Source organism: Malania oleifera, chromosome 6 (genome assembly GCF_029873635.1).
Source record: "Malania oleifera isolate guangnan ecotype guangnan chromosome 6, ASM2987363v1, whole genome shotgun sequence".
Classification (NCBI taxonomy): domain Eukaryota; kingdom Viridiplantae; phylum Streptophyta; class Magnoliopsida; order Santalales; family Ximeniaceae; genus Malania; species Malania oleifera.
The window spans coordinates 3,195,624-3,214,601 of record NC_080422.1 but is presented as its reverse complement, the minus strand read 5'-3'; the positions used below and the strand labels follow the sequence as shown (position 1 = coordinate 3,214,601).

The 18,978-nt window shown below is 36.9% G+C and overlaps 1 protein-coding gene across 2 annotated transcripts; it reads left to right on the top strand.

Annotated features, from left to right (window-relative positions):
• The first annotated feature begins 9,048 nt into the window (after nt 1–9,048).
• LOC131157735 (serine/threonine-protein kinase WNK8-like) lies at nt 9,049–13,089 on the top strand. 2 transcript variants are annotated; one of them, XM_058112081.1, is made up of 7 exons: nt 9,049–9,833; nt 10,510–10,547; nt 10,689–10,916; nt 10,995–11,215; nt 11,296–11,453; nt 11,561–11,963; nt 12,047–13,089. In XM_058112081.1, exons 1-7 carry the CDS (start codon nt 9,747–9,749, stop codon nt 12,880–12,882), a joined length of 1,971 nt encoding a protein of 656 aa, XP_057968064.1. In that variant the 5' UTR covers nt 9,049–9,746; the 3' UTR covers nt 12,883–13,089. The 2 variants fall into 2 exon arrangements, with proteins under 2 accessions (XP_057968064.1, XP_057968065.1); XM_058112082.1 differs by lacking the exon at nt 10,510–10,547 and having other exon boundaries at nt 9,146–9,833.
• Nucleotides 13,090–18,978: the final 5,889 nt, after the last annotated feature.

Genomic DNA, 18,978 nt, shown 5'->3' with positions numbered 1-18,978 from the left:
ATAGGTAAAATAGGTAAAGACTCTACATTTTCTATAGATGATGTCTTGTTAGTAGATGGTCTAAAGCATAATTTACTAAGTATTAGTCAACTTAGTGACAAAGGATGTGAAATAATGTTTAAGAGAAAAAAAATGCATAATACGAGATTCTAAGAATCAAAAAACGTTATTCATTGCACTTAGAATGAACAATGTTTATTGCATAAATTTTGATAGTTTAATCTCTCAAGACATAACTTGCCTAGCAGCCATGAGTGAAAATAGTTGGCTTTGGCATAGGAGGTTAGGACATGCTAGCATGGATCTTATATCCAAACTCTCCAAAAATAATTTAGTTAAAGGCTTGCCTAAAACAAAATTTGTCAAAGATAAAGTGTGTGATGCTTGTCAATTAGGAAAACAAACCAAGAAAAGTTTCAAAAAGAAGAAACATATATCAACTAGTAGACCCCTAGAACTCATACACTTAGACTTGTTTGGTCCTACTAGAACCCAAAGTTTAGGAGGAAAACAATACGCCTTTGTAATTGTTGATGATTACTCAAGATACACATGGGTGTTGTTCCTAGCTAACAAAGGTTAAGCTTGCAACTCATTAATCACTTTATGTAAGAAGCTTCAAAATGAGAAAGGGTATTATGTCTCAAATATCAGAAGTGACCAAGGAAGAGAATTTAAGAATCAAAATGTTGAAAATTTTTGTAATGAATATGGCATAAATCACAACTTTTCGGCACCTAGAACCCCACAACAAAATGGAGTTGTGGAAAGAAAAAATAGAACCCTCCAAGAAATGGCAAGGACCATGCTTAATGAAAATGACCTACCAAAATATTTTTGGGCCGAAGCTGTAAATACAGCTAGCTATATAATTAATAGGGTTTCCATTAGATCAAACCTAAACAAAACACCCTATGAATTGTGGAAAGGAAGAAGGCCTAACATAAAGTACTTTCATGCTTTTGGATGTAAGTGTTTCGTCCTAAATAACAAAGACAACTTAGGAAAATTTGATGCTAAATCGGATGAAGGCATTTTCCTAGGATACTCCACAAATAGTAAAGCCTATAGAGTCTACAACAAAAGAACTCTAACCATAGTTGAATCAATTCACGTAGACTTTGATGAATCTAGCCCTCTTTCAAGAGAGGTTAAAAATGAAGAAAAAGATGATGTATACAAAAAGGAGGATGAGATAGAAATCAAGGAGGAAAATGAAATAATCAAAGAAAAGTCAAAAGATGAACTCATAGAAAATATGGAATTTCCAAAAGAATGGAAATATAAGAAAGATCATCCTCAAGAACAAATTATAGGTGAACCATTTAGAGGTGTGACTACTAGATCTTCACTAAAGAATCTTTGCAATCATTATGCATTCCTATCCCAAAATGAACCTAAAAATATTGAAGAAGCCCTTAAGGATGAATCTTGGATAGTTGCAATGCAAGAAGAATTAAACCAATTTGAAAGAAGTCAAGTATGGAAATTAGTACCCAAACCGAAAAATCATTCGATCATAGGAACTAAATGGGTATTTAGAAATAAAAAGGATGAAAATGGTATAATCACTAGAAACAAAGGTAGACTTGTAGCAAAGGGGTACAATCAAGAAGAAGGAATAGACTATGATGAAACCTTTGCCCCTGTAGCTAGAATGGAAGCTACTAGAATGTTGTTAGCCTATGCTTCCTACAAAGAGTTTAAGTTATACCAAATGGATGTCAAAAGTGCATTCTTGAATGGATATATCAATGAAGAGGTATATGTTGAACAACCCCCTGGTTTTGAGAATATTGAAAATCCATTTGGTATAACCCCCTGGTTAATTGAAAGGTTGATTGGTGATTTAGTTGTTTAAGTGCTTGTGTTGTTGATTCTATAAAAAAAACCAAGTTATTGTTTGACAAATTAAACAAACAAGTAAAAGAATTAGATAAACAATAAAAGAAGTTAAGTATTCTTAAAAGGAATTAAAAAGAAAGTTTTTAAATTCCCAATTCACCCCCCTCTTGGGAAGCTATCCTAATTTCAGGTGTGATCCCAAGAGGGGGTGAATTGGGTTTTAAAAACTTTTTGGCTAATTTAAACAATTCATCGATTCATTACAGTATCATATCCCCTTCAACATGTATACGTGTATGTAAAGCGAGTTTAATAATAAAAGCAAACATACACATGTGCAGTATCTTATTTAAATCAAATGTGTGCATAAGAATAATTTCAACATTAAATAAACATTCATACACATGCTGAAATTAAAGTGCAAGAATTTAAATAAAATAGAAAGAGTGACATCAGATTTGTTATCGAGGTTCGGCCAAACCAACCTACATCCCCGCCTTGGGCTTACCCCCAAGGATTCCACTATACCTGCTCACTTAACCGGGCGGAGCAAAAGCCTTTTACATCCTCTTCTTACGGGGCGAGGAAAATCCCAGCTCAATTACTAGGCTGAGCCAAACTAGTCTCACTTGCGGGGCTGAGACTCCCCAGTTAAATTCCGGGTTGAACCGAACCGGTCTCACTGCGGGGCTGAGACTCCCCAGTTCAATTAATGGGCTGAACCGAACTGTTACATGAAAATCATTTTGTACATAAAATATGCTTCTAAACTAAGCATGGATGTACAACATTAAAATTTAATATGCATTCTCATATGATTTTGAAATGAAACTCATGTAGAGTATGAGTTTTCTCTCAAAATATTTTTCAAGTAAAACTTGAGAGTTTGGAAAAAGATTTTATTTTTTAAAATGATTGACCTTTATAAAATAAAAGGAGAAGCCTCTCAAGCAAGTATATATTAATTTGATATATGTTCAAGGCTCCCTTTTGTATAACCCAAATAAATTCTCCAACAAATGTATTTCAAGATAAGAGTAGGAGAATATTAGGGTTTTCTTTAAAATGATTGACCTTAGTAAAATTAATCCCAAGAAGGCATTCAAGCAAAATATATGAGCGAGAATATTAGCCCAAGCCTTCAAGACATTTTTTACAATAAATTTCTCCAAAAAATATTTTTCCAATTAAAAGAATATAGGAGAAATTTAATCTTTGAAAAACATGAAAAATAGAAAGGTCTTCAAGCAATATACATATGAAGAATGTTATATGCTCAAGCCTCTTCAAATATAACCCCAAAAATATTTTTCCCAAAAATGGTTTTCAAAAGAAGAGAATGGGAGACATTTTAATCTTTGAAAATATATCACAAATGAAAGAAGAAGGCCATCAAGCAATATATATGTATATGATATATGCTCATGCCTCTTCACATAAAACCCCTAAAAATATTTTCTCCCAAAATGATTTTCAAATAAAAGAAGAGTAGGAGAAAAATGAGAATTTAAAGAACAAATGGGGTATAGAAGTGTGGGAGAATCAAAGAATGATAAACTAATTTAACAAAGGGATTCTCCAACAATTTTCAAGTGTTTTGGGGTTGTATTTATAGGCAAAAACCCTTTGTGACCGTTATATAACCGTTGGGACCTTAAAATATATTTTTATTATAAAAACTAGCCGTTTTTCGATCGTTGGGACACTTTCCCGAGAAGGTCGGTCGACCAGGCTCAAGGTACGGTCGACCGAGGCTTGAAATCAACGAGTTTTGGTCAACCGTAGTGAAGGTTCGGTCGACCGACCTTTACTTTTCTACGCAGACACTGTTCAGTGTTTTGGCCATAACTTTTTCTATAAAATTCCAAATTGGATGTTCTTAATACTAATAGAAATCTAAGAGAAAATCCCACAACTTTCATGTTGAACAAATTTTAAGATAATGATGTTTGGTTTGAGAAAAATGTCCATCAATGAGACAGAAGAAACATGAAGGGAGTTTTTCTCTTACGGACATGTTTCAGTGTTTTGGCCATAAATTTTTATGTGTAACTCCAATTTGGACGTTCTTACTTCTTAGTATCAAACTAAAGCTATGGGAAAATTTCACAATTTTCATGTTGAACATGGTTTGATATGAGATCGAATTGAGTGAGAAAATTGCTGATTTCTAACATTCGGTCGACTGGCCGGTTGACCGACCCCTTTGAAAAATTTAGTTTTTGCCTTTTTTAACTTTAAAATCATTTAAAAACCTTTGTATAAGTTAGGCATTTTATTAAAAGAGTTTTCCATGTTATTTGGAGGTCCTGTGGTCAATTTAAGGTTAGGTAGAGCTTCATTTTTAAATCATGTAAGATGCATGCACATTCAACCCAAATTACTATTACAACCCAGAAAATAAATAAGTTTTCGTGTCTTCTGCTCCTCAATGCTCCATGGAGTATGCCGATTGGTGTTCTTCTCAGTGCTCTTTACGACTTCCATTTTGCATTCATCACTTGTGCTTACAGAAATATAAACCTGTTCACACTCAGTTACACAAGTGGGATATTGTGGTTTGTCATTATCAAAACAGGGATTGGACTCAAAAAGTCAACAGGATAGAAATTCTCTACCATTATCAGTGCGCATGTGCTTAACAATGCAATTGAATTGATTTTTAACCATGACGCAAAAATTCGTAAGGCAAAAGAAAGTATCAAATTTCATGCACATAAGATAGACCCATGTAACACATGAGTAGTCATCCACAATTTTTTTAAAATAATGTGCACCAAAAAGTGAAACAGTAGGTTAACCACCCCATATATCACAATAAATCCAATTAAAACAAAATGTGCTCTTAGTTGTAGTTAAAGAAAAAAAGTAAACGAGTGTGCTTTGCTCTAACACAAACATCACATGGCAAATGAGAAGAAGAAATATTTAAGGTTTTCGGAATACATGATATAAAAGGGTGACCAAGACGTTGATGCCAAAGAGTAGTGTCAGAAACATGTTGAGAGTGGAAAACTGAGGTTGAGGGAGGTTTATAGTGGTAAAGCCCATCTCGTCCTTCACACGTTCCAATCAGTCTCCTCGTTGATAAGTCCTTAAAGATACAAAAAGTGAGAAAAAATATAGCAACACAATTGAGATCCTTGGTAAGTTTGCTAACGGATAATAAGTTAAATTTAAATGAAGGCACATAAAGAACATTAGAAAGAGAGAAAGTAGGAGAAAACCGCATAGTGCCGATATGAGTTACAGAGACAATGTCACCATTTGGATGCTTAATGGGGCATGACTGATTGAGAAGTTGAATATTATCAAGAGAAGACAAATTGGAAGTTATGTGATCGAACGCACTTGAATCAACAATTCATTCATTGTTAGAAAGAGAAGCAGAATGACAAGAGACGAGATTACCAGCAAAATTGGCAGAGTTGGTGTTCAAGAGTGATAAGAGATCCAAGAGTTGACAGTATTGTTCACTGATGAGATCAGGGATAGTAATCTTAAAAGAGGTTGAAGAACTTTTGACATTATTTTCAACCATTGAAGAACTCGATATTTCCATAACGTTAGATAGGTCAAATAAAAAATGTCGAATCGGGGCAATTCAGAGCTTTGCAATGACCAAAAATTATAAACCACTGATTCCATAATCTTCAACTTTAATCAGATAAGCCAAAGGTGTCGTTAGAGTAGTAAGACCGCTAAGGCGAGCTGAAACAGGGACAAGTATTTATACTTGCAGCCTAGCCAAATCCCTCAATCATTGACTAGCCTCAATTTCTTATCTTTCCTTAATGTCTCAGACAACAATCTTCAAGGACCAATACCGATAGGTACACATCACCAGGGCTTCGGGCTTCTGCATATGAGGGAAAGCCAAGGTTGAGCAGAATGCTAACATATATTGTGGTGTTCTACGATGTTCAATACTTTCTAGAGATATACTATTAGTTTTCAATTCGCAACAGATATATATCAAAGATCGACTCTATTGATATTAGAGAAGCCGGAGAACTGAGAGAACACTAGACTGGAGCTGCCCGAACACAAGCAGAGAGGGATACCGACGGCGGCGGTTCGAGAGAGCGCCGAGAACGAAGACTAAACGTCGAACTGAGAAGAGATCGCCGGGAGAAATAGCCGGGAATCTACTACACGGGCTTTGCCGAACTGAGAGAGATGACTGAAGCGAGAATGGAAAACTCTCACCGTCGGTGCGACGATGCAGAACTCCGAGAAGGAGATGCCGCTGGGGGAACGAGAGAACGCCAAAAAGAGAGAGGCCTCCAAGAGAGACTGAGAGCCGGAGAGGGGTAGTCTGCCAGTGACGAGTGACGAGGATGAGTGGACGACAATGAAAGAGATTAATCAGCGAAGGATGAGCGGAGACGGACGAGGTGGAGCAAGAAGCTGAGACGTCGTCGAAAGCTGCTGCTGCTCTTCGCCGAAGAAGACGACGTTGAGTGGTGACGACCGTCGGGAAGCAAGGTCGTCCACTGCTGTCTGCTGTAGAGAGACGGAAGAACCGAGACAACGACGAAGAACCGAGAGGCTGCGGGAGAACTGTGACTAGCCGAGAGAGAGCCTGAGATGACTGTGAGCATCGGATAGGAACCAGTCGGATACAGAAAGGAATGATGCAGAGATGACTGCAGAAACTCAGACACAACACATGGTATTCGGAGAGCGTAGGGGCGATGACGGCTGTGAGAGCGCCGAATGACCACGGCGATGGCTTCAGTGCAGGGAGATTCGAGAGATGCTGCCGGAACTAGGAACAAATAGGGGCCAAGAGAGACCCGCAACAATGGGGGAGCGTGGCAAGAAAGAAAGAAGAAAAGGAGAGAAAAAAAAAATTTAGGTTTGGTCTGATACATGTTAAATTGGGAGAAAAGTTTATTTTTCTCTATTAATTCACACATATTACAAGGATTCCAAAAGGTATATATATACGTGAGAGAATATAAAAATGGAAAGTTTATATTTCTCTTAAATGGAAAGTGTATATTGCTCTAATATATAAACACTATTATGTACAATTAATTAATAAGGACCTTTTATGTTCAAAGAGCTTATATCATAATATAATGTGTTTAATTCATTTTCCATGAAACAAATATTAATAAATTTAGGAATTATAGGATATTGCTATTAGTAAATTACAAGCAACCAAACACAGAGAATTATAAACTCGTGAAGGGATCTAAATTTGCTCGTCACTTAAAATGTCTACTCTTGGGAGCTCATGATTTCAACATCTCATGAATGATAAAATCATTCAACTCCTTGTTGAACGTAGATTATTAGAGGAACTTCTCAGAATCAATATGTCTCTCAAAATAAATCATCCAACTCACTAAAATATGCAAATTACTCTATGCTTAAAAACTTTAAATAGATATGATGGTAAAGATCTCAACTAAATGCATGATTGAATCAAACACACGAATTGATTTGAAGTTCAATAAAAATAAGGAGCTCAAGAATGCTGCACATGAAGCTTAAGAAATTATGTTTCAAAACTATCATAAGGAGTCTTCCAAAGGAAAAGTTTGAGTAAAAAAAAATGGTGTTATATCTCAAGCACTTGACATGGAAGTAGAAGTTAAGATTTTCAACTTTCACGAATGAACTTATTGTCTAAATTAAATAAAAAACCAAAATTAGATTTTAAACCGAAGTACTTATTTTAAACAATCCAAATAATGTTTTATTGTTTAAATAAATTAAAAAATCGAAATTAGATTTTAAACCAAAGTACTTATTTTAAACAATCCAAACAATATTTTATACTAAACACAACTACTTAGTTAAAGTCAAAATAAGCATCCAAACAAGACCTTATGTAGGTAGAATAAAAAATTTGCAAAACAAAACTTGCCTAAACAAGACTATTGCATTATGAGACTTACATGAAACTAATCTCATAAACACACATCAGCATATTTTATCTAGTGGAAATAAAAAGTAACATTGAACTAGAATGCAATGTTTCATAAGATTTATAATACATCAGCCGAGCTGAGTTGACTCAAGTGATAAGGACGATGTGTAATTTTGTTGACTTCAAGGCCACTGGCTCAATTTCTCTTTGAGAGTTTACCTCGGTGAATTACCAAGGTGTGTCAATGGGCGGGCATCTTTCACCCCCCCAAGGTTTGCTATCACACCATAATATGAAAAGTGGCGCGATGGCGGCCGGAGTCCCTAGGTTATTAAAAAAAAATGACAACAACTTTATCATATCATATAATTTTTTTCATAAAAATACAAGTTGCAAAATATATATAATTTATATATGTATGGGTTCTATTGATGGGTACAAGTTGGTCCCATTATCATAAAAAATGCTAGCATGACACAATAAATTGGTGTGTTGTAAAATTTAGGTGGGTTCTCTTTCCACATAATATATTTCACTTAATATTTATAGCACACTAATCTTATTGTGTCATATTAATGTTTATTTTTTCGAAACAAGAGAAATTGTTGAGTTTAATCACGTTTCATTTAAACAATCGACCAAATATTTAACTTGAATGACTGGGAAAAAGATTTCACTCAAATTGATAATTATAAGTTAAAATTTGTAAAACGTGACGTGATCAGACAACTTAATAATTTTTTCACTTGAAGGAGAATGTAAGTATTATCTGCAAAAGATGTTGGGGCAAGTAAGTTACTCTTATATAATACACACTAGCACTATCTCTTAACCAATTTTAAGAGAATATTTCACCTTATCATTTATTAATGATTTTTCCTTTTCCACTCATTCCAATGCGTGACAAACTCACATAACATTAAATGTTTTTCATGAATGCTTTAGAAAATATAAATTTGAAAACCCATAAAAATGATTATTTTAGAAAATATTTTAACAAATAATTTGCTAGAAAAAAGTTAATTTTAAAAGTTTTAAATTTATAACTCTTAAAAATTTCTTAAAAAACTTAAAAATTGGCCAAAAATAGGAATCAATCTCACTATAAACCTACTTATACAAAATATTAACATAATAAATTTCACTTCTATGAAAAAAATAATGTTATACAATAAAGTATGACGCGATTAGATAACATAACCTAATAATTTTTATTGAGGAAAATAAAAGTTTAATGATAGAGGGAATTTAAATGCTTTAGACACAAGATAACGCGTAAATTCATAACATATTTAGGAGTGGTTTAAGTTTTATTTTAAGAAATTAAGAAAGATTTCGTAAGTGGGTCCCACTTCCATCAGAGAGATCTTCCTAGGTTGGGCGATTTATAAAAGGGAGGGGAGGAGTGAACAAAATGTATTGATAGGAACAGTTTGAATGGGCCGTACAACTGTTTGATAATCCGCAGAAACATCTCATCCAATGCATCCCTCAAGGACACGGCGCTGGCGCAGCAAAGCGAAGGAAGGGTCTTTTTCTGTCCATTAGGGTTTTCGCTTTCATCCCTTTTTTTCTCTCTCTCTCTTTTGATTCTGGTTCTGGGTAATGGAGTCTAGGGGTTTAATCGAGCCGCGCATCGCGGGATTTCTTTAGGGTTTTGCATTTTGGTCCAAGATCGTGAGGTCGACAAACGATGCTGATAGAGATATGAAAGAATCTGGGTTCTGTGTGAGGTTGGGAAAGAAATTATTTTTTTCTACAATGGAGGGTTCGGATGTGGATATGGACTTCGATTCATCCGATGCGAGTATTGTCGGATGCCGATTCCGCTTTCGATCGGCATTCGATTCGTATTCCGTTGCTAGTGAGGCATTTTCTGAACATCTTCTTCTCCTGATTCCGATTGGGTTCATCCGCGGTCGGCTTTGATAGGTTTGAATTTTGAAATTCTTATTCTTCTTCTTCTTCTCTCTGTGTTTTTTCTTGGGTTGTTTCTTCGATCTTCTTCGTCGTGGCAATGGATTCGGGGAATGAAAAGGTTGGGAAATCGGAGTCCGAGGAGGCTCAGTATGTGGAGAAGGATCCTGCGAGTCGATACATTCGGGTATGGATTCTAACTGGTTTTGTTTCCTATTTGTTTTTCAAGAATTTATTTTTATTGATCAGTTGGCTGGCATTGAGCCCTAGCTCTTTTTGTATTCCATTTAATTCTGACTAATGAACCTTATGCTGCTGTTGCTTTCTGTTTTTTGTTTTTGTTTTTTGTTTTTTTGCTTTTAAATGTTCGCAATCTCATTTGGCTTCTGACAATTGTGAGCTTGAGAGACCTTTTAGTGGAAAATTTGTTATTATTTGTTACAGAAGACTGAAGAACTAGCTGAAAAATTTTGGTTCCCAGTAATTTCTATGTTGAAAAAAAAGAAAGAAAAAAATTCTTGTCAATATAATAATTTGATATATTGAAGAGTAAACCTGGTCTGATGATTTAGGTTGGTCCGTGGTATCGTTTGTTCTATTCTCCTTTTACCATTTGAAATTGTATTCTTTATACCAAAAAAATAATCTATTTGATGGAAGAGCTCTTATTCCCATTTGGCTTAAGTTAGTCTCATAGCACCTAAGAATTCAGGACCATTGACAGAACATGAAAACTGATTACAGATGGAAATATTCTGTGTGAACTGAGAATTATTTGCTCCTGAATGTTTTTTCCTCTCACATTTGCCTTACTAGATCTAGTGATACTATCTGCATTTCTTTTGTGGTTTTTCTTCCTTCAGTATGATGAAATCCTGGGAAGGGGAGCATTCAAGACTGTGTATGGTTCTGAAACTCTTCTTCTGTTTTTTCTCAATTTTCTGGTTGATCTGATAGTTAGTTTTCAGTGTTGGTGACCGTTTTTCTCAATTGAAGGTGTCATTAGCTAATTCTTGTTTGGTTGTTTTATTCTGATGTATAGATATAAGGCATTTGATGAAGTTGATGGAATAGAGGTTGCGTGGAACCGAATTAAAATTGATGATGTATTGCAATCACCTGAACAGCTGGAAAGATTATATTCAGAGGTTCATCTGCTGAAGTCACTGAAACATGAAAACATCATCAAGTTATATTACTCGTGGGTGGATGATAAGAAGAGAACTATTAATATGATTACTGAATTATTCACTTCTGGGAGTTTGAGGCAGTGAGTTTTGGTCATCATTGATACATATTTCTTGGCTTCCAGCCATATTTTTATTCATTATGGCTGTGTTTTGCGTAGGTACCGGAAGAAGCACAAGAATGTTGATATAAAGGCCATCAAGAACTGGGCGAGGCAGATATTACGAGGTTTACACTATCTTCACAGTCACAATCCGCCCATTATTCACAGAGATTTAAAATGTGACAATATTTTTGTCAATGGAAATAATGGAGAAGTTAAAATAGGAGATCTTGGGCTGGCTACCGTCATGCAGCAGCCTACTGCCCGAAGTGTTATAGGTAATTGGTTCAATTTCTTTGGAGGTGTTGCAGTTTTGATTAATCCATACTATTTTGAATTTGTGATCTTTTTTACACAGGCACTCCCGAGTTTATGGCTCCAGAGCTCTATGAAGAGGAATATAATGAACTCATTGACATATATTCTTTTGGCATGTGCATTCTAGAGGTGGTTACTTGTGAATACCCATATAGTGAATGCAAAAACCCTGCACAAATATATAAGAAGGTCACAACTGTAAGTCTAAAGAGCACCCGCCAAACATCATATCATGTGCATTTTACTCGATGAACATTTTAATATGTCTCCTATATATATATATTATTTTATTTTTTCTGTTGAAGGGCATAAAGCCAGCTTCCCTTGGTAAAGTGAAGGACCCTCATGTCAAGCAGTTCATAGAGAAGTGTCTGGTTCCAGCATCTATGAGATTACCTGCAATAGAGCTTTTGAATGATCCATTCTTTTCATCTGAAAATTCGAAGGAGCTGATCTGTGACCCTGTGCAGTTGTCCAATCCAGTGCCCAAAGTAACAAATTTGCCAAAGCACGAATCTCTTTCCATGGACATAGATCCTAGCTGCAGGAAAGTTTCAGGTAGCACTTGTACAAGAAGTATCAATCAAACTCCTCATTGTTCAACTTTAGAATTTCAGAGGTTCAATGAGAATAACGAATTCAAGATAAAAGGGGAGAAAATTGATGATAATTCAATTTCATTAACTTTGCGCATCACTGATGTGTGTGGTAAGTCCATGTGCAGTATGATACGGCCTTTTTGGTTCATTCTTTCCATGCACGAATAAAAAAATTGGTTGTTCTTTTAACAGGTCGAGCAAGGAATATTCATTTTACGTTTTATCTTGATGCTGATACTGCACTTTCAATTGCTGCTGAGATGGTTGAACAGCTTGATTTGTTAAATGAAGATGTGGCTTTCATAGCGGAGTTAATTGATGAGTTGATAATGGGACTTGTACCCTGCTGGAAACCTTTGCCTGAAAAATTTTATCATGGAGAAAAAGGTTCGTGCAATGGTTCTTTGCCTCCCAATGAGGGAACCTCGTTGAGATGTCCTTGGAATATGGGGGATGTTGGGCATTCTTCCAACACAGTTGATAGGAAACATGATTTTTCACAGTTGACTAATTTGGGGGATCAACATGCTCAAGGGTTAGTAGTTTCAGAAATTTCTGCTGATTATGGAGCTTTGTTCGGCTCAAATGAATATAAAGAGAAGAAAGTTTTAGACTGCAATACTGTTGACTGTTATAAATGTTCAAATGGGTATAGTTTTGATTTAAATATGGAGACTAATAATGATCACTTTAGCTGTAAAGAGAGAGGTTGTGAGGGTAATGCTGGTGAATTTGTGAGAGGAGATGGAGGTAATGTTGGGGAACTCGTAATGATGAATGGATTTACTAGCAACTCAGAGGGTTCCTATATTGATTCGTGCAGTGGCATGTCTAATGACTTGAGCTTGTCGAGCCTGTGTTCTTCCTTATCACTTGCAGACAAAGATCAATATGATGAGCTAAAGCTGGAGCTCGATGCAATTGATGCACAGTATCACCATTGCTTTCGAGAACTCCTGAGGATGAGGAAGGATGCATTGGAAAATGCCAAGAAGAAGTGGGTAACAAGGAAGATGTCTTTTGCTTGATATAATTTTTTTTTCTTTTTTATGTAGAAAAATCTTGTTCTGCAGGCTACAGAAGTCGCTACTACCTAAGATTCTGTGTCTATAATGGATCTTTTTTTTGGGGGGTGTGGTTTTCAGTATAATGGAATGCCAATTGTTTGGTTACCTCTCTTTAAGCATGCTGTGATGATCAGGGTATATGTTGGGGAATAAAAATTTGTTTCTTAAGTGTTTCTTTCCCCTAATAATTCTGTTTCATGTATATATTGTACGAATATTTGAATTACCCAGTTTCATGTATTTATGTTTTCATCTTATTTATATACTTAAGTTTTCACTCTCTTATATTATAAGATTTTCTATCAAATGAGAGCCAGTCTAGGTTTGGTCATCCTAAGCTTAGCTTAGCTTAGCTTATGTTTGGTGCAACATAATTATGGAGTTTTTTCCCATTATATGATTAAAAATATATAAAATATTAAATAATACTTTGATTGGGAAAAAATTTTACAAAGTAATGCTCACGTAATCTCGCAGCTTGATGTTGTCAGATTTAAAGTGATGAGCCGCTGGAAAGACGATGTCTGGCAAGAAGAGAACCAAATCTCGCAGCTTGGAGCTGCGAGATTTAAAGAGAATAGCCAATAGGAAGTTAACACGTGGCGCATAAGGGGAGAAAATCTCGCAGCTTGGAGCTGCGAGATTTAAACAGAGAAGCCTCCGGCTGATTGAGTTGCAGGGAACCTAACTGGATGCTGCCGGAGGTGGGAGAAGGCTGGAATGCGACGGCGACGGAAAAGGATACGAGCAGCGTGGGCAACGGCGCCGGCAAGGATGGTGAGCGATGACGGCGGCAAGGGGTGTTGGCGACGGTGGCGGCGAGGACTAGTTCTGCTTCAAGAAGTGTTGCAGGGTAAGGACGGGGAGGTTGCCCGAGGTGGTGATGCGTGGTGGTTGTGTCGGTTTTCTGGTGCGATCCGGAAGGGAGGCTGGGCGAGTGGAGCAGAGAGCGGCAGCGGCGGCGGCGGCTACTGTCACCTTCTCATTGCAGCAGCCGACAAGGTGGTCGAAGAGGGTGAGGTTGAAGTTGCCGGGGACGGAGAAGACGTCGTTGACGCCGATTTCGACGAGGTGGCGGCCGAGGGTGGCATCGGAGGATGCAACGACGGAGGGCGAGATTTTTTCCACGCGTCACCCTAAATCTCGCAGCTCCGAGCTGCGAGATTTGCTCCTTGCCACGTGTCAGCTTTCCAGTGGCTACTTTCTTTAAATCTCGCAGCTCCATTTGGTTCTCTCCTTGCCACGTGTCATCTTTTTAGTGGTCATTAATTTAAATCTCGCAGCTTCAAGCTGCGAGATTACGTAAGCATTAGTTTGGGAATTTTTTTCCCATTCAGAGTATTATTTAATATTTTATTTATCGTTAATAATAAAATGGGAAAAAACTCCATAATTATGGGGTAAGATTAGTCAAGACTGGTTAGCCGGCATGGCAGAGTAATTTTAATAACAAAAAAAAAAGGAATGAAATTTTGCTTGTTTGTACGTCCATTGTTTGAAAGCACAACTTGAGCTTGGATTTGGATTCCAAGTGAAATCATTGAAGGCCCAAATCCACAAAATTAAATTCAAGCAGAGGCTGGATTTGGATTTAATCAAATCTACAAGACGACTCCTCGACCCTCGAGACCTCTCCTCTCCAACCCCTTGCCCTCTTCCTTGTCCTTGAACTGCACAGCACCATGTGAAGTCCTCCCCCTAGCCATTGCCTCAACAATCAACAAGCATTTTCCCCTTCTTCTTCTTTGCCCTCTTCCTTTTTGTTTTTGTGTTTTTTGTTTTTGGTTTTTGTCCTGGTTGAAGTCCTCCCAAGTTTGTGTATGACTAACCAGGTGTGGGATGAACTCTCTCTCTCTCTCTCTCTCTCTCTCTCTCTCTCCTGCTTGATTTGGATGATTTTGAGCCTTTACCTGCTTGAATCTGTGCATCTCTGGTTCTTTGTTCTGCTGTTGTTCTAATATGCATGTGATTAGATTGTGGTCTATTAATGTATTGTTATTAATTAATCTTCTACTGATGTTCAACTCTAATTTCTTTATTTTCAGTTCATCCAAGTATTATTTAATTTTTTTTATTTCTTTTTCTTCTTATATGCATGTGGTTAATTTCTGGTCTATTGATATTCTGTTGTTAATCTTCTGTCGATGTTGGTTCTTATGCTGACTGGATTTGATTCATTCCTGATTTCATATTTTATTAATCTTCTTAGGTTCGCATTATGTTTGACCTGTGAATCAAAAGTTATGAAACCAAGCCCCTTGGCATTTTCAAAATACTCCTAATTACATTTTCTTTTTTTTAACAAAAACCCCAACTTTATTAATAACTCTTACTTATGGCGGAAGAAAATTGTGGTTACAAACATGTCACAAGGGATTGATAAAACAAGAAGCAAAATCATTCTAAGCAACAAAATCAAACAAGTCTAACAAAACTCGCATCATTAACCAACTAAAACAAACTAAACAAGATCATATGAATCAAAACAAAACGAAAACAAACAATAAACAAAATACTTGCAAACTGAAGACAAATACCTGCAAAACAAAATTTGAGGAAAACATAGGAGAATCAAATGATGACATTTAAAAGCGAAGACTTGAAATACTTATCTTATCCATTCGAAATTAGACCTCTCATTTTACTCGGCATCACATCACTTACAAAATATCTCCTCGTGTTGCCTCCTTCGCCTTGATGAGTCAAGTATTTTGCCATCTGATTACCTTCTCTAAATTGGTGTTTTACGGAGAACTGAAGGTCTTGTAGCTCCTCCTCTAACAATTCCCAAAAGTTCCATAAGTACCAAGAAGAGTAAATTCCAGATGTGATCCATCCTACCACCAATTCTGAGTCACTTTCAATACAAATATTCTGATATCCCAACTCTTTACAAAGGTGAATACTACTAATAAGATCCTGCAACTCCGCTCCATTATTATTACCCGTCTCAAATTTTTCAGAGAAAACGACCTTAATATTACCTGATGAGTTGCTGATGATACCACCACCACCACAAGAACCCGGATTTCCTCTACAAGAGTCATCAATATTTAGTTTCAACCAACCTACAGGAGGCTTTTCCTAGACAACTTTTCGAGGAGTTCTAACCTTCGGTGTTATCAATTTCACTTGGAACTCTTCCAATAAATTCTTGTCAATAGAAGGCAGAGAACCCTTCACTCCTTCTGCAATTTTTGTGAGCCAAAACATCACCGATAATGAAACTGCATTCCCCAATTCATACTTATCTTCCATGAAGGCTTTACAACATCTAAGCCAAAGTCTCCAAGTAATTATAATAGGTAACAAACCGATGATCATACCTTTTTGGGTTGATTTTTTGGCACATCTGAACCATCTACTAATTTTCATCATCCAAGGTTCATCATCAATGTAAGAACCCGAACCGTGATATATGGATTAATTATATAAAAGAAGGGTAAATTGGTAATTAAGCAAAGTTCGTCGACGAAGTCTATGTGCTGCTCGTCGACGAAATTCAGAGGCTCGTCGACGAGGAGAAGTCGAGAGATTTCGGGAAACCGGGGATCTCAGGCCTATCGACGAGGTCACCGTCTCGTCGACGAGGCGTCTTCAGTGACTCGTCGACGAGGACAACCGAGTCAAGGGCTATAAATATCAGTTTCCATTGCTTAACCACTAAGAAAACTCAAAATATCCTCTCCCTCTCTCTAGAACTTGAAGATCGCTTTATCTCTCTAGATTTCTTCACTATTCGTCGCCTGATTCGTAAATTCGACGTTACCGCGTAGATCAGGGCAGGATTCTCTTCTCGAATAGCGGATTAGAATATCGTTTCGAGTAGTTTCGAGTTTTGATAAAAAATTGAGGTAAGGCTCAATTTCCACTTCTATTTCAAGATATGTGTAGTAGTATGAATTGTAAGGAAGTATTGTTCTGCGTTGTTTAGGTTTTGGTGTCTTGGTTCATAGTTTTGAGAGCCGTAGAGTTCCTGACTTGATTTCGGGTTAAGGTAAGGGGATTCTGTTTATATTAGTTTATTTTTGAAATTGGGATCAGTAAACCTATAGGTTACAATCGTATGTATGTTTTGACTACTTATTTGGGGAAATCTATCGGGTAAAAATGCAGGATTTTCGGGTTACAGTTTTTGAGAAAATCGGGATTTTCGAGTATCATCTCTACTTTGTTTGAAAATTTGTATGTTGTATTTAAACTGTATCATTGAGATGACCGAATCCATATTTGTATAAAATTGTTTGCTTGAATTGGAAAACAATATGATTTACAGTATACCAAATAAGTGTGGAATGTATGGTTGTATGTAACTGTTCCAGGCATTTTGTAAAACAGCTAGTGGTGGCTAATAATCGTACGCTGATGAGTATAGGAACGTGAGTTCCAAAATGATTCCAGGTTTTGTGAAATCAGCTAGTGGCGACTAATTACCGTACGCTGAAACAACTATGTGGCGGCTAATTACTGTACGTTGCGCCATGTACCGGTTCATTACCGTGGGCGAGAGTGTCTGACTCTATATCCGAGGGTGTGAAATATCACCAGTGTGTTTCGGTTGGTCACCGATGGGTGTGAGCTACACCGTATTGGCAACGTAACGCTGTGAGGCTTCGGTTATCACAGGGTTTCAGTTGCTTGAGTATGACTACATTGGCCATATGTTTGGGTATCGTATGTACTGGAATGGATTTGTGAAAATACTGGAACTGTATAGAACTGTATGAAACTATATGGAAATATTTCAAACTATATCGTATTGTATAATGTTATGTTTTACGTAAAATAACACTGGTATGCCACACACTGATATAACCTGCTTTCTTTCTTACTGAGAGTTGTCTCAACCCGAATGTATATACAGATGTTTTCAGGTCCTTCGGGTAGTCGAAACTGACATTCTAGCATTCGGAAGCGGGGGTGTCGTTTACCTATGGTTAGTGCCTAGATAGGTATGAGTTTTGTAACTGGGTTGTCGTGATGGTTTTTGTAGACACCCGGAGTATGTTTTATAATTATGGGAACATATATCGTAGTGGTGTATAGACTCTAGTATGGTATGTTATATGGATAGATTAAATAGTTTCTGCTGTATATTTGATGAGTATGGATGTGTATGCGTATGTTTTGTAGGGCTTCCGTATACCCTACGGGGTCGGACCCTCTTCCAATATTGTATCATGTATGCTTAATTGATACAGAGATAGGTTAGGTTACTATTTTCACACCTGAGATGTAACGACCCGAAGAATAATGGTATTAAATAATAAAGAGGGAGAGAAATGGAAACAGGAATAAAAGAAGGCAGCCGACTTCGTCGACGAACGCTTCGCGTTCATCGATGATATTGCACTTTGGGATGTAATGACCCAAGAAAATTTATTAGGTCCTCGTTGACCAACACAGGGGATTCGTCGATGAGGGTACAAGAGGGTCTCGTTGACGAAGACAAGTTTTGTCGACAAGAAGATACCGAGAGACTATGTTCAAGTTCTGAATTTCATCGACGAGATGATGGTGTTCGTCGACGAAGCTCGCAGTATAAATAGTGCTAAACTCAGTTTTCTTGTGCAAAAAACTCACCGAAACCCTCTTTTTTCTCTCTCTATGGTCTCTCCCTTCTCTCTCTTTGATTTCGACCTCTTTAGTCGTTGGATCGATGATCTGAGGCCACCACCATGCTCTTGGGGAAGTTCTCTCCAAGTTTACCGGAGCGGATCGTTGGTGGGACAGAGTTGGATTTCATCCTAGATTTAAGGTAAGGTCTTTTAAACAAAATTTGGCTTTTCAGAAGTTGTAAGAAATATAGTAGACGTAGAAATAATGATATTTTGTTCTGGGATATATGGTCTTCAGAGTGTTGAGTGGAGAACCCTGCAGGTGTAAGACCCGTCACAATAGGGGATTTTAGCAGGAGCCAAGTAGGGGAAATATGCTATGCTAGGCAATTCTAGTATGTTTTCAGTATAAATTATACGTTTCTTTTACCAAATTATTATTCAGAGCAGAAATTTATTTATGCTTCAAATTAATGTGTGGCGTGAGAATATAGATATA